This window comes from Carcharhinus amblyrhynchos, chromosome 9, assembly GCF_965287045.1.
Source record: "Carcharhinus amblyrhynchos chromosome 9, sCarAmb.v2.hapA, whole genome shotgun sequence".
Lineage (NCBI taxonomy): Eukaryota > Metazoa > Chordata > Chondrichthyes > Carcharhiniformes > Carcharhinidae > Carcharhinus > Carcharhinus amblyrhynchos.
The window spans coordinates 60,775,135-60,792,093 of record NC_137332.1 but is presented as its reverse complement, the minus strand read 5'-3'; the positions used below and the strand labels follow the sequence as shown (position 1 = coordinate 60,792,093).

Genomic DNA, 16,959 nt, shown 5'->3' with positions numbered 1-16,959 from the left:
TTCCAAGTCAAAATGGTGAATGACTTGGAGAGGAACCTCCAGATGGTAGTGATGTTTCCAGATTTTTGATCTTGTCCTTCGAGGTGTTTGTGGCTGTGTGTTGGGAAGGCACTGCCTAAGGAACCTTGTTAAGTTCCTGCAGTGCATCTTGTAGATGGTACCCAATGCTGCCACTGTTTGTTGGTGATAGAGAGTCAGCGTAGTGCCACAGAACATGATGGCTGATATCCCCAATGTGAGATGGGATTTAATCTCCAAAAGAACTATGCAGTAGTCACTCCTAATGATACTATCATGGGCAGAAGCATCAGCAGCAGGTTGGTGAGGGTGAAGTCAAGTATGTTTTTCCCTCTGGTTCCCTCACCACCTGGTACGGACCCAGCCTAGCAGCTATGTCCTTTAATAACTTATGAGGTGGGAGTTTAATAACTTAATAACAAATAATTTAAGTTTAATAACAAATAATAACTTTGAGGTGGGGAGGGCTATAAACAAGCAAATAACTGATGCATGCAAAAACGGAATGGCGATTAATTATGGGGGATTTTAACCTGCATATTAATTGGTTGACTCAAGTTGGATGCGGTGGGCTTGAGGAAGAGTTCTTGGAATGCTGTCAGGATAGTTTCTTTGAACAGCATGTTACGGAACCTACGAGGTAACAAGTTGTCTTAGATCTGGTACGGTGTAATGAGGCAGGTAGAATTAGGGACCTTCTTGTGAGGGATCCTCTTGGGACGGATGATCACAATATGGTTGAATTTCTGATGCAGATCAAGGGCGAGAAAGTGTCCTCTGCTTAAATAGAGGGGAGTATGATAAGATGAGGGCGGAATTGGCTAATGTAGATTGGGGGTGCAGACTGGTTGGTAGGACAGCTGAGGAACAGTGGAGGATTTTTAAGGAGATCTTTTTCAGTACTCAGCAGAAATATATTCCAGTGATAAAGAAGGACTGTAAGAAAAGGGATAACCAGCCGTGGGTATCGAAGGAAATAAAGGAGAGTATTAAATTAAAAAGCGATGCGTACAGAGCAGCTAACAATAGTGGGGAATTAGAAGATTGGGAAAAATTTTAAAAAACAACAAAGAATGACTAAGAAAGTGATAAAGAAAGGAAAGAAAGTATGAAACTAAACTAAGCTCTAAATATAAAAAATGATAGTAAAGGTTTTTACAAATATATAAAGAAGAGGAGAGTGGCTAGAGTGAATATTGGATCCTTGGAGGACGAGAGGGAGGATTTAATGGTGGGAAATGAGGAAATGGCTGAGACTTTAAGTTTTTTGTGTCGGTCTTCACGGAGGAGGACACAAATAGCTTACCGAATATTAAAGATAGAGGGTTGGTAGGAGATGAGGTCCTTAATACAATTACTGTTACTAAAGAGGTAGTGCTTGGTAGACGAACGGGACAGAAGGTCAACAAGTCCCCAGGACCAGATGTAATGCATCCCAGGGTTCTGAAAGAAATGGCAGAAGTAATAGCAGATGCGTTAGTAGTTATTTATCAAAATTCGCTGGACTCTGGGGAAGTGCCGGAGGATTGGAAAACAGCTACTGTTAAGCCACTATTTAAAAAAGGTAGCAGACAAAAGGCGGGTAACTACAGGCTGGTTAGCTTAACATCCATAGTTGGAAAAATGCTAGAATCCATCATTAAAGAAGAAATAGCAGGACACCTAGAAAAGAACGGTTCGATCAAGCAGACGCAGCATGGATTCGTGAAGGGGAAGTCGTGTTTGACAAATTTACTGGATTTTTATGAGGATGCGACTAGTGCGGTAGACAGAGGGGAACCGATGGATGTGGTGTTTTTAGATTTCCAGAAGGCGTTTGATAAGGTGCCTCACAAAAGGTTGCTGCAGAAGGTTAGGGTACACGGAATTGGGGGTAAAGTGTTAGCGTAGATTGAGGATTGGCTATCTAACAGAAAGCAGAGAGTTGGAATAAAAATGGGTGCTTTTCTGGTTGGCAGTTGGTGACTGGTGGTGTGCCGCAGGGATTGGTGCTGGGGCCTCAACTGTTTACCATTTCCATAGACGTTCAGGAGGAGGGGGCTGAGTGTAGGGTAACAAAATTTGCTGATGACACGAAGATGAGTGGAAAAGCAAATTGCATGGAGGACACAAAGTCTGCAGAGAGATTTCGATAGGCTGTTTGAGTGGGCGAGGACCTGGCAGATGGAGTATAACGTTAGCAAATGTGAGGTTAAAAACTTTGGTAGAAATAATAGTAGGATGGAATATTATTTAAATGATGAAAAGTTGCAGCATACTACTGTGCAGAGGGACCTGGGGGTCCTTGTGCACGAATCGCAAAAACTCAGTTTGCAGGTGCAGCAGATGATCAAGAAGACAAATAGAATGTTGGCTTTTATCGCGAGGGGAATAGAATGTAAATGCAGGGAGGTCTTGCTGCAACTGTACAAGGCACTGGTGAGGCCACAACTGGAGTACTGTGTGGAGTTTTGGTCCCCTTATTTGCAAATGGATATATTGGCCTTGGAGGGAGTACAGAGAAGATTCACCAGGCTGATAATGGAGATGAGGGGAGTTAGCTTATAAGGAGAGATTAAATAGACTGGGCCTATATCGTTGGAGTTTAGAAGGCTGAGGGGTGATCTTATAGAGACTTACAAGATAATGAAGCGGTTAGATAGAGTAGAGGTAGAGAGATTCTTGCTGCTTAGAAGGGAAAACAGAACTAGAGGGCATAGATCAGAGTTGAGGAGGAACTTCTTCACTCAAAGGGTAGTGAATTTCTGGAATTCTCTGCCCATTGAAGTGGTGGAGGCTACCTCGTTGAATATATTTAAGTCACGGGTAGATAGATTTCTGATAGACAAGGGAACTAAGGGTTATGGGGAGCAGGCGGGAAAGTGGAACTGATCCACTTCAGATCAGCCATGATCTTATTGAATGGCAGGGCAGGCTCGGAGGGCTAGATGACCTACTCCTGTTCCTATTTCTTATGCTCTTTCGGACCCAGCCAGCTCAGGCTGTGGTGGTACTGCTGAGCTACTCTTGGCTATGCACATCAAGGACTTTGTGCTAGAGGAGGTGGTAGAAGCAAGCACGTTAGCAACATTTAAGAGACATCTGGATGGGTACATGAATAGGGAGGGAATAGAGGGATACAGACCGAGTAAGGGTATTTTTTTTTAGTTTGGTTAGGGTTATCATGATGGACACAGTCTTGGAGGGCCTGTTCCTGTGCTGTACTTCGTTCTAAGACCCCCACCCAGGGTACATTCTGTGCCCTTGCCACTCTGTGCTTCCTCCGAGTAGTGTTCAACATGGAGAAGTGCTGATTCATTAGCTAAAATGGGGGATGATGCATGGTAATCAGCAGGAGGTAACCTTGCCATGTTTGACCTGGTGCCACAAAACTTCAAGCCTCCCAGAGCAACTTTCTCCTGATTGTGCTGCTGCCACCTCTGTTGGGACAGAACATACCCAGGAGTGGTGGTGATGGCGTCTGGGACGTATCCCTAAGGTATGATTCCACAAGAATGGCTGTATCAGGCTATCGCTTAACTAGCCTGTGGGACAGGTCCATCTGGTTCTGTTCCTTTTGTAGCAGTTGAACACACCTGAGTGACTTGCTAGGCCATTTCAGAGGGAATGTTAGAGTCAACCACATTTCTGTGTATCTGCAGTCACATGTAGGCCAGATCAGGTAATAACAGCAGATTTCCTTTCCTAAAGGGCATTAGTTAACTAGTTGGGTTTCTTACGACAATCAGCAATGGTTTACTTTAATTGAATTTAAATTCCACCATCTGCTGTGATGGGATTTGAACCTGGGTCCCCAGAGTGTTACCCTGGATCTCTAGGCTACTAGTCCAGTGACAGTGATGTTTGATCCTTGATATTCAGCTTTGCTTCTGCGTGTGTTTTAGAAGTAGAACAGGAAGATTTCGGATTCAACCCTTGATTTCTGTGGTCCACCCAATTTTGGCTGTATTGGGGTGCAGTATTAGTTTCCCATGTTTGAAAGGGCAGCAGGGGCATGAATTGACAAGCCAGAGTTCCTGCTCTGGTGCTGTCCAGTAACCAGTTTAGTTTAGGGTATAATTAAGTCAATTTGCAATAGTCTAAATGGCAAATTGACAATTCCAGACTCTCAAACTCGCATGCAATGAGGCTACATTGACATGATGTCAGGGTTCAGAAAGTTCCTGTGTGATTAGATTCTAGTCAAAGATTAAAATGAAAGAAAGAAAAACATAGATGAGTTTGCAACTCCGAATTGGCTGACATAGTTTCCAGTGCATTTTTGCAGTTAACCGTGCCACTATATTTTTGCTGTCATGTAAATCTACATATTGAAATAGTTTTATATTGACGGCTCATTTTACTTCTCAGCATCTCGAAAGCATTTCATATTAGTATATTATTTGAAGTATTATTACTTTCACTGTGTGGGAAAACATGTTTTGATACAAAATGTGTGCACATATAGGATTGGGTTTGTATAATCTCATCTGCAGAAGGACATTGTTGTGTCTCATGTATTTGCACGTGAGAAATGGAATAGGGAAAGATCACTTATGGACGTTGTCCGTACAGAAGCTTTCCCTTTCCGAACTTGTTTTCCCTTTCTGAACTTTTCTGCCCTCTTCCCATATGCTGTGCACAAAAAAATAGGCTTCCAGAATTAGTCACATATCCATTTCATTTTTTCCCTCATTTTTAATAGCAGTTACATCATGGAAGATTGTACATCATGATCTTTTGCAAAAGTGTTTTTTTTTAGTTTAGCTGTCAGTTTTGCCTTTTGAGAGCTTTTGAGTTTATCAGTATAATTAATGTCTGCTTCCTGAGCAAGGTTTTAAATTTTTTTGATGGAAATTTATTCATTAGGATCTGTTAATTTGGTCAACCCTTTGCTCAGTTAACCTGATTTTTTTTTTTTGGCTTTGGTCCCCAATCCTCAGTTTGAGCTTTGTTTCTCTGTGGAATTGTCTTCCACAGAAAAACAATGGAGACTGAGTCACTGAGTTAGATTTTTGATGGGAGTTGAGTCTTGTGCGGGGAAGATGGGTAAGTGGAGTTGAGACCGCAATTCAATCAGCCAGATCCTTATTGAAATGGAGGAGTAGGCTTGAATGACCAAATGGCTGCCTATTGTTCCTAAATCCTCTGTTTCTATTTACTAAACTCAGGAGTGAATCCATCCTTTTTTAGTGAGTATTAAGGTAAATTGAAAGAAATAAAACTAAAAATACCCTTGAGATATATTTTTAAATTTTGTAACTTTGTTTTTCCCTTTAAATTTTGCTTATGATAGTTGCAGGTTTTCTCATTATGATGGATTTACTTTGAACTGTAGATCTTATTAATGCCTGAATAGCTGTCATTACCTTTTTCTAGAAACCACATTTGTAGTAGGGGCTGTCATAAATGTGACAGTTAAATAGTATTGTTTAACACTTAAAAATGTATGTAATAGTGACCTGCATGTATAGCTATTGAATTTAACGATTGTAAGTTTAAGAGCCTAAAATGTTAGTGACCAAATTTAATAAAATCACTTTTTAGCATGCAACAGTATATTTCAAAGTCTTTTCCTCATGCATGGCATTTTTGTTTCTTCATAAATGTATTTTTTTTTCCATGTACATTATGTCCTGTTTTCCCCATTATCTGTTTCCATTTAGCTTCTCCATAAACTCCAGGCTAGGCAGTTCACTAGGGAATCTCTATGCTGCTCCTGATGAAACTGAGAACGCTATGACATCAACTCCTAGGACAAGTTTTACATCTGGTTATCCCTCCTCCAACCAGCTGTATAGCAGTTCGCAGCTTCCTGCGAGATATTACCATGAACTGAACAACAACTACCACAGCAAATGCAACAGTGGCACTACCTGCAATATTCCCATCAATAATTGTACCAGCTCGAAGGATGATTACAGTGGTAGATCCACCTGCAGTGGCCTTGGTCCTGTCACCATGCGATACCTAAGCCGTTCACATCCCGTAAGTTTGTGCTCTTGCACTTTCCGAGCTGTCATAAAAGATGTTTATGATTTTGCCAAGTATGAGGTGGAATGGGACCTTGTATGTGGAGTGACCTGTACCAGGACTAAAGGGTAAAAAGTTGCTTGCGTCAGAATTCTATTAGGAATATGCTTGTCATGGGTTAACTGATATCAGCCAAAGCAGCCATGGAAGTATGATAATTTACCAAATTTCCACATCTGATTATTGTCCACTAACTACAACTGGAAATGTGGATATCAGTAATGACGGAATTGGGCTCCACAGTATTGCCTCTGAAGTCACATGGCCTGCTAACACTCATCAAGCGCTCACAAGGATTCAATATCAAAGAACTACTGAAATCCATGTCAAGTGCACCCCAGTAGAGAGTTTGAGAACATAGACAAAATTGGGAAGGGAGATGTTAAAGATAGGATTAATAACTTTACTTCCATTGGGTGTTTTATTCTGCTTTGCTTCACTGATTTCTATCTCACTTATAGTTTTATATCACAGCATTTTTTTAATAGAGCAGAAATTAAGTTACACTTCTCTCTTTTAAACAGTTACTGTAGAAAGTGGTAAGCATCAAGTGCACTTCACTCATAATTTAATTGAGGTATTTCTGTTATATATTCTAGCTCAAGAAGCTGCTTTAGGCAATTGTCTTTGTAGATTGAAGATCAAGTATGACAGTTTAAATGTACTAAATAGATGCAAAATGGTTTGTAAAGACCCACTGAGTTCAAGGAGAGAAATATCTTGCATCAAATTGTTCTTTTACATTGTTGAGCTGTCTTCTGTGAATATAGGTCTGATTGAAAGAAATTATATGCTGCTCATTTTTCAGGGAATCATCAATTCTTGGATTGACTGCTTCAAACTGTGTGAATGATTTGACAATTGTAAATCTCCAAAATATATAGCCTTCAAATCATTTCATATGTAAAATAGAGGGAGGTCAGTTCATAATGCTATCCATACTCTAGAAAGATATTCCCAAGATTAAATGCAATATTTCTGTTGATTATTTACTAAAAGTCATGTAAATGTCTAAAGTTGTTTAACACATTCTGAATCATGTTTTTTACATCACATTTTTCTTTAATTTCAGAAAAAAAAATCAATGAATGCATTCATTTATTTTAAGTGATCAACTTTTTGGTGGACATGTGATCTTTGTCTCTATCATAAGGCTTTATGGCTTGAAGCCTTAGATATTCTTCCATCACCATTGTTTTCCACTAGAAACAGAATACCACTTATCACAAGTTATCATGCTTGTAATCTGGTATCTTACTAGGTGTTTGAAAGCATTATTTATGAAAATGCTTATACTTTTCGTGCATAACAGCTGCTATTTGAGTAGGAGTTGGAGATTTGCTTGGAAGTGGATTATTCCTCAGGGTTCAGTTTTGCAGCAACACCTGTTCTGGCTTTGTCGTCTTTTCGCATCATTTTGGCCTTGCTAAAAACTTAACGTAGGCTGAACCAAATGAAACATACTATACATTTTTGAAGTTTGTATTGCTTGCACCCATAACAATCTTATGCTGGAGTATCTGCAGTCTTTTATATTGATTCAAACCTTCTCTACCTGAAGCTGTGCCCAGCCACAAAACCTGGCCACACATTCAGTCAGAAGAGTGAGTTTCCAACAGTTGTGTCCATTCATGGAGTTGTGTCACATGCACATGCATCTCTGGTTATATAATGCAACCTGACCTATAGTGACCAACAGTCAATTGAAGTCATTGACCAAGGTTGGTTTCTCCTGCTGCAGCTGTTGGTTTAATTTCAGGTATAATTCATTCATTTTTCTGATAGCGCAATAGGGAACTCCCGGCGTCTGTGTTTGCTGATATTTATTATCTGCCAGTCAAGCAATGTCTTGATTTTTAAAATTCTCATTCAGTTTCAAATCCCTGAATATCCTTGTCCCTCTCTATGTAATCTCCTCCAACTCTCCCAAGATTTTTGGGCCCTTCTAATTATGTGTTTTCCCAATCATCATTGCTGCACTGTCCATGGTCTTGTCTTCACTTGCCTACTCACAAGCTTTGGAGTTCCCTCCATATCCCTCCCTCTCTTGTTTTAAGCTGTTCCTGAATGTTGTATTTTCTTTTGATGGCCTGAAGTGGTCATTCCAATTGGTTAAATTGACTATAATGAGAACTCATTTTCCATGCAATATTATTATTTCTATGGTGCAGAAGTCTGTAGTAGCTATCATTTTGACAATAAAGAAGAAAATAAATCCCACACAGTAATGAAAACAGTCTACTTTGTGCATTTGCTGTGATAAAAGGGTTAACGTGCACATGTATACATACCCTATGTGAATGTGTATTGAAATTGTGCCACATGACTGCCTGGTGCTCATATTTATTCCTGATCAAAAATACAATTCACATGACTAATGAATTGAACAGCATTGTTTCAAGCATTAGACTTGTGAAAATAAATTTTACGAAACCTTTCACTCTCACAGTAATATTTTCTTGAGACTTTGTCAGGTTTACTCTAAGTTTCTGCATTGTCCTCGCTTTCAAAATTAACTCTATATGCAGATTATAAAATATGTTATGTCACTGAAGACTCTGGCTCCAGTGCATCTGACATTCAGGTGCATGCCATCTGAGCATTTTTTTTAAACTGTTCTGTTGTTGAAAAGTGTATTTTGTTTTATAGAACTTTATTATTTGTTTTGCAGAATCTTTGCTTCCTGTACTAACAAGAATGGACGATTGCTGAGGCAGATTTTTGATTTGTTTGGTTGTAAAACCTTGAGTAACAGTACGGGTTTTAGGATTTATTTGTGTTTAATATAGTAAAGACTCATTCTACTTATGCCATCTTGCTGCTAATGAGTGTTTCTCTCTGCTCTGTTTGCTATACCACTGCGTAGTTAATTAACGCTTCCACAAAATACTGTAATTTATTAGTTCATTCTCTGGTTCCAGTTGGGCTCAGCTTTCCTACCTTCCACTTAGCATAACAGTAGAAATAATTTCTATGCAAGAGGAATGTTAATTATCTGTCTTCATTGTAATTATTTCCATGCTTTGTTACATGTTCGGATTTTTAAGTTGTGTTCCTTTAGTTTCAGCATTGCGACCCACTTTCAGGATTACGATTTGTGCCTCTAAAAGCCACTGTGATATTAAATAACCAGCAGCTATGCAAGTTTAGCAATACCATGAGGCCTCAGCCCTTGTAACTACTTGTTCTACTTTATGTATTATGTGCCACCTCTTCCCTTTAACTGGTGGCTACAAAAAAACCATCAGACTGTGATTCAGGCTGTAAAATTAGGCAAGTTTTCTTTCTTTCAATAAAAGAGAGACTTCATTTATATTAGCACGTTTCACGATCACCAGACATCTCAACCTGCTTCATAGCATATGAACTATTTTTAGAGAATAGTAGCTGAAACAGAGCAGCCAGTTTGCGCGCACAATCCCATAAACAGAAATGCAATAATGACCAGAGAATGTTTTTGCAATGTTGATTGAGGGATAAGTGCTGGCTATGACACTGTGGTAAGAAATCTACTCTTCAAAATAGTGCTACAGGATTTTTTACATCCACCTGAACAGGCAGATGGGACCTCACCACTTTAATGTCTCATCAGAAAGTTGGAACCTCCAATAGTGCAACACTTTCTGCACTGGAATGTCAACCTTGATTTTCCCTGCCCAGCGCCCCCCCCCCCAAAAAAAAAACTCACCTTGTGACTTAGACATGAGTGCACCTAACTGAGACTAGCACTCAAACAGCATAAATCTATAAATAAGCCCACCCAATATAAATGGCCTCCTTTTGTGCTATATAATTTTTAGTCTATGAAATGGAGCAGTGTTCTCCTCTTGTGTAAAAGAACACTCCCTCTTGTGCTAACCTTCAACATAAAATTGGCCAGTGGAAAAAACAGTTGCTACTTATGTAGTTCTACTGCACCAATTGAGCCTTTTGTCGATTTGTACCCTGGATGGTCTTGGTGAACTGAATACAGGTAGTCAAGTATGAGTGCACAATCAGCAGTTGTAGGCTACTGTGCTTGTTCTTCGCAAAGGGATTGCAAAGAATTATAGATTCTCACTCTGTCCTGGATTTGACTTGTATCTTTATTTTACGTATTGCAGTCAGTCAAATGTTTACCTTAAACATCCCTTTCTTTTTATTATTTGATCTCCTTCTAAGAAACTGACCACTGAAGATTATCTTGTGTTCTCATAGCATATTTAACTGTGGTGATTCCCAAATAAACCACCTTTAAAATCATTACCTTTAACATCTTGTTTGTATTCTCATTGCAGAGACAATGGAACATAAACCAATTTTAATCCTGTATGCTGTTATCAATGTATTTCTTGTTAGACTTTGTATTTGCTTGAATTTTAAGAATAAGCTAATTAAATGAATGAGGAAAGGTGAAGCAAAACTGCTCGTGTTTGAGGATATGAAGTTTCAATGATTAATGAAATGACATTATACAGTTCAGAAACACAATTACTGTTGTTGCTAATTTTAGATGTAATTTTAAAGGACTTCCTTAATTAGTAAATGTAACTAAGATGCCTAAATACCTTAATTAGTATTATCTTATCTCTCCTTTTCCCAGTTTTCTTCAATTTCCCTTCTCAGTAGAAGTTACTGATTTCTAACCATGGTATAATTTCAGAGTTGGCAGCTATCTGTGCAGTACCCAAGCAGCTGTGTAACAGTTGGATATTTGGGGATATCAAAGCCAAGTCCTGCCATTTCCTTGTCCAACGTCCATTTTTATGCACAGGTTCCTGAGTGACTCAAACAAGAGTTCTTTCTTTTTTTTAAATTCCCCATCTCCTCTGTCAGCAATTCCATCCAGGGTACTAAGACTGATTAATTATGCAGTGCCCCTAACACTGAACCTGGCAGGAATTGATATTGGGATCAAACTGTAGGCCTTTCTGGTATGTGAGATTGTACAGAGTGATGAGGATAACCAATACATTCTTGATGTTTATGTGAAGCATTAACTACTTTTTTAATATACAGTACATTGATTTCATTCGATCACTATCATCTGCTTTAATTTTTCCTATAACATCTGATAGAAATTTAAATGTTCTTAGCTGAAGTTATTTTTCTTTTGCAGTCACTTCAATCTGAATATGTTCAATACTAAAGCATCCTTACTTCGCTGAAAATGGAATATATTGTGGCTGAAAAAGCAAAGAAACTGAAGTGAAGACTAATCTTCCTGGGCTAGAAACTAGGCAACCTTAATGTTTAAAGATTTGTAAATGGCCAGTAATTGCTGCATTGCATTGGCAGTACTTTTGAGAAGGACTTTTCTGCAGTTTGCATCCAGTATTGGGAGCTGATAAATCAAAAGTAATGCAAAAATTTAAGATTCCAGTTGATGGCTAGTTTTTTGTTGTATTGTTATTTATGGGAATTTAACATTTAAAATTTTAAAACAACTAAAATGTAACTATCATGTGATGCTTGGCAGCTGCAATTCTGTGTGTTGTTTTACCAGTGCCATTCTCACTAATAGTACAAATCCTTGTATCACAAGCTGGTTCACAGTGCTACAGGTCTTGATGATGGTGCTGAGGTAAGCAATCAACAGCTCGTTGTTAGTTCAAATAAGGCCAGGCTTTATAACTTTGTACTCTTGTAAAGAACCCTGTGGTGCCCTGAATGAAAGTTTAAATTTTGGGCATGAGTCACTTAAAAGGTGTGTTATAGAAAAGGACGTGTGGAAAGAGCTTCTGTACCTGTTTCACAGCTTTAAGTTGTAACCTAGTAACTGTAGCAGTGGAAATTAGAGTTCCAGGCCCAGGAATCTGGAAGTTTGAGTTCTAGTTTCAGCTGTTGCCTTCACTTTCTGCACTGATTGTCACTTATTCTAACCAAGTTGTTTAATGAAGCATCTTGTGCCAACAATATCTTTCATCTTGTGCCTGGAGAGGCACTTACTGAAGGAAGCATTAATGTTGGCTGTGAGGAAGTCCATTGTTCAAATTGCTGCAGCCTTCTGGCCACATAAAACAATCCGAAAATCAGGCATTGGGATAAAAGGAAGATTGAGATTTAGTGTAGAAAATGAAATTAAATATGAACATAAACTATGATCCCAAATCCGATGGTCAGAAATTGGTGATGGCTTATTTTCTCCTATTGTTTAGAAGAGTGCTAGAATAAGAACACAAAATATAACATTTTAAATATTTCTGATGCAGTTGCATTTTAAATACAAAAGATGGTTATTTGAAACTTTTTTTAAAAAAGCTGAATTTACAACTCTTAAACGGCCTGACCAGATCCTATTTTGAACTGTTAGTTAAAATATAAAAACATCTCTCAAACCTGTTGTAAATGTACAGCTATGTTTTAATGTAAAGTGTGAAATTTGACACTTGTATGCAAAGTCAACTTGGATTTATTTTTGGTTCCAAGACCAGCTTTATAATTTTTAAAAATTATTTTCATGTTGATAGATATATATATATATGGTATCCTGAATAAAATATTGTGCTTTCCCTCTTCATCCTAGTGTTTTAATGTATTAACATTTCAGTGCTTTAGTAAAAGTACCATTCGGGTAATGGTAATAAAATTCAAAAGTAACTTTCTTTAATCTGTTCTTTATGAACTATGTATAATTCAAAATATGGACGTTTTGACAGTATTGTATAATATTTTTTCAGTAATTTGAAGTCTATAAATGTCCATATTTTGAAATAAATTATTTTTGTTGATAAAGTGATGGCTATTTTTTTAAAGATACTTCAGAAAAATCCATTACATTGATAGTTTAAACTAACCAGGTCTCTCGTGGAATGTGTGAGGCAAAGCCTTTGATTTTTAAGAATATTGGTTTTAAAGAAATATTTTGTAAATTAACTTGAACAAAATCTTGTTTGTAGTGTTATCAAGATATTAAAAGTATTTTAATATAATTGCAGCTGTCAAAAGAATCATTGCGAAGAGTTTGTTTATAGTATACTTATTGTAATATTTGCTGTTTGAAATGATGGTTGTACATTTTAACAGTACATATGGGCAGCAAAAATGTTTTGTCAAGATTCTACCTCTTGAAAAGTTATGTTTGGAAGATATAGAGCTTAAAAGCACATATATTTTTCACGCTGTGTATAAAGAATTTTTAAAATGTTTATACTTACCTTTTCTAACTGTAGGCCAGTATTCCTTTAATTGTATCCAAGTAATTAAAGTTTCATTTCAATTGTTAAGTAAATGTGTCCTGTGTTTACTTTTGCTGTTTCATTAACACTGTCTGCTGTTGGCTACTACCTTTAGAATTTTAGTGAATAAATTTATTTGCCTGGAGATCAATTGCAGTGTTGAATATTTATATCATTTAATGAGGTCTGGTACAGTGCAGCCTTGCTAACTGCTTGGCCTAGGTAATGCAACTCTTGAGCCTGTTCTGCCATTGAGGTAGATCATGGTTGATCTGTAGTATCTTAACCCTATCTAACCTTCATGGTCCTAATACCCTTGTGTAATCTATTATTCCACTTTTAAAACTTTCTTTCCATATTTTTGAGGCTATGCTCCTTTGGTGTGAACTGTTCCAACAGAGGAAATAGTTCTGATTGTTTAGCTGCTAATCACTTTTTGTGCTCCAAGTGAGGGTATCAGTGCTGGCAATTGGGAACACATTTTTCCATTACATCAAAATGGAGAACTTGCCATTTCAGATATTCAGCATCAGCACCAAACTTGCCCAGGTCAAATATTACATAGTTAACTGCAGTTGAACCTCTGCCCAGCAATATGTCTTTGTACCAAACTAAAGTAATTTTAAAGTTATTTATTAGAAAGTGGACTGAGACTGTCCATGCTCATTTAACTGAACTTCAGCCAGAAAACAAGGGAAGCAATCATCCTATTAGTTTTGGGGGAGGCTTTGAACTTGGGTTCCACAGGCATAGCGTGTTGTAAACATCTACACCCTCTCTCAGTACTTAATACATATTATCACCTAGTATAAAACTGGATGATTTTGGTAATGTTTTGCGTGTTTCTTATGGCAGAGCATTCTAGGTTCAGGAGATGGGAAGTGACAAGCTCCCACATATGTCACCTGTCGAGCAAGCTGTCATTGGGAGGCTGCAAGGATGGCCTGAGTGACTGAATTATTTTATTCCTCTCTCCTCCTGGAGAAGCTATTTGGGTTGATTTCTTAATTGAAATAAGGTAATTGCTCCATGAAGAATTTTAGACATAAACCTTCTATTATACAGTACAACACGTTGTTGTGTTGAAGCCCAATTTTGAAAACCAGTTCAGTGATGATAGCCTAATTACATCTTGGTCATGAATTCAGTCTTTCAGTTGTGCCAACTTCATGTGTAATGGTTAACTAAATCACTCTGATTTTGCAGAGGGAAAACGCTAATGTTAAACTTTTCTATACAAGCAATTCTTATAAACTATAAATCTTCCATGGTATTACTTATGTTGATGGGTGCAGAATATGCACACTTAATGTAGACTTAGCTAATAAACGAAGCTGTTGACAACCACAATGAAATTAAAGGCAAAAATGACAAGTTCACATTGATGTATACAGACAAATCATGTCTCATAAAAGAAATGATTTTTTTTAAAGAATGTGATTTAAGTTATTAGCTGTGGAAGTAACATGAGTATTTCACTTGTTTGAGAACAAAAACTAGTCATCATCCTCTTGGGGATATGATTTTTGGCAAGTTATGGCATTTCAAAATTAAGTTGTAATTTAGGACCATGGGAATGTTCAAGCCTAGAAATGAATCATTTCACTGGTTCCCGGCTTCGGAATACATAGTTTGCTGCCATATTCCTTAACTACCTCTTTATCACCAGACATCCATCTAGCGCTTCCTTAAAATTGCTAATCTTATTGGCTTCCTAACTAGCTTGTCAAATATTAACCATGATTTGTTTGAAATAATTCTATTTGAAATTCTGTCTTAAATTATTCTTTGCCTCTTTGTCATGGTACAGTTCTAGTGAACCATTTTATAGCATTCAATTTGTCAATTCTTTTATGGTCTGGAACACCTTAATTAAAACTCCTTTTGGCCCTCTCTAATGTAATTAAATTCCTCTTCTGTATCCTCACCTTGTAAGGAGGTCTTATGGTGCAGTGGATAGCATCCCTGCTTTGGAATCAAACGCTCTGGGTTCGAGCGCAAAACCTGATGACTAAGAAAAGTGTGTTCATCACACAGCCATAAAAGGCTGCATATCAACTTTAAACCCTTCCAACATACACTAATGGCAAGTATGAATGAGTCACAGTCAGCCACGCATTCAAACAAAATTGGAGACTCTACCATCACTGTTCATGGCTCCATACCAGAACATGCATAAAAGAATGTAAGTTGCCGCAGACCCCTTGGGTGGAGGGAGTGCATTTGGCTCAGTTGCCTGAACAGCCAATGTGGATCAGAATGGTATCAACAGGAATGGGGTTTGATCCCCATTCCAGTGGGGTGCATTTGGGACCTACCTCCTTGCCCTATCTGTGGTGGAGATTGGATCTACCATTGGACAGAATTTGAGAAGAAGAAGAATCTCATCTTGTACTTCAAATATGTGATGCTTTTTGAACCTTTCTTTATATCTTGATGTGGTTCCTGCACTATAATGACCAGAACTGTGCACAACTCTGAGTTCAATGTGCTGTGTAAGTAACTGCAGCATCTAATCCTGTAATTTGCTTTCCATTATACGTGCTATATCATCCTAGGTCTGATTTGTCTTTATCAGCTTTGCACATTGTGAAAACCGTTCAGGACCTGTCCACTCCTTTCCCAAAATCATTTTCCTGTACTCGGTTCTAAATCTAGGTTTAATTACTTTGCTTTATTATTATAATAATTCACTTTTAACTTGAACCTTCCACTAAATGCATTCATTAAGACAGAACTTTCTAAGCCTACAATCTCAATTTGGTCACCAGCATAGAATTCAAGATTAACTAAATTACACTGGTTGCTACTTTATGTTTATCTGTATTACTTGAAGAATGATTCCATAATTAGCATTCCTGATGTCACAGTCTTTAATCTCTGCATTAATTTTCTCTAGATTTCCTGTTCGCAACCTGCTTAAATGGTTCAATTATATGCTTTCTATTTAGGTTAAAAAAATTATTTCACAACTTAATATGATACCCTTAATATAGCACCTTTTAATATAGCAAAATGTCCAAAGGTATTGCACAGGAACACAGTCTAATATTGATAGAGCCACAGAGTAAGTAGTTTAAAAGGTGACCGAAAGGCTAGTTTTAAGAAGCTTCTAAAGAGAAGCCAGCAAGTTCAGGGAGGAAATTGCAGAATTTGGGAAATTGCAACATTTGAGATGTTGCTGTTCTGGGAGCCAATATAAGTCAAAGTGGTGACAATTGAACATGATTTTGTGCAAATAAGGATACAGACATTAGAGCTTTCATTTCAGATTAAATGAAGTTTATGGATGTTAAAACTAGATTGGACAGCTGATGGGATAAGGTGGAGGTGAACTTTCATGGTGATGGAGAGGGAATGAGATCAAAAACTGAAGTCTGGATCCAAAAAGATACTTGAGATAGTCTGGTGCGGCCTGAGAAGGTGCCCAAAGAGAAAGATGGAATTAACTATTCATCAGATGAACTCTTTACTATATTTTAGATTCTGCATTGTGACAATGCTGTGCCTTTAAGAACTGTGTTTGTCATGTTCTTTCTGCAAGATCTGTATTAGCAGTTTTTAAAATTACCAATGCCATTCTGTCTATATCTTGAATTAGAAGCGAAAGAGAAAGTAGCAAAAGCAAAGATGGCAGTTGCATCAGAAATAGCAAGAGGGGGGAACAATGAGCAAAAGAATTCAAACTGCTTGGATTACAGACAGGTCAAAAAGAAAGGGAAAGAATAGCCTGAGCAGAAGAAAATGAGAAAGCAAGAATAGCCTTGGCAGA

The 16,959-nt window shown here is 37.7% G+C and overlaps 1 protein-coding gene across 3 annotated transcripts in view; it reads left to right on the top strand.

Moving 5' to 3' along the window:
• The window catches only part of LOC145347869 (dual specificity protein phosphatase CDC14A-like), a 164,366-nt gene extending 151,124 nt beyond the window's left edge, over positions 1-13,242 (top strand). For all 3 annotated transcript variants that reach the window (XM_080195807.1, XM_080195809.1, XM_080195808.1), the window contains exons 15-16: positions 5,664-5,985; positions 11,129-13,242. In XM_080195807.1, the coding sequence (XP_080051933.1) occupies positions 5,664-5,985; positions 11,129-11,158 (352 nt within the window). In that variant the 3' untranslated portion in view covers positions 11,159-13,242. The remainder of the gene's footprint in view (positions 1-5,663; positions 5,986-11,128) is intronic.
• The last annotated feature ends 3,717 nt before the right edge of the window (positions 13,243-16,959 follow it).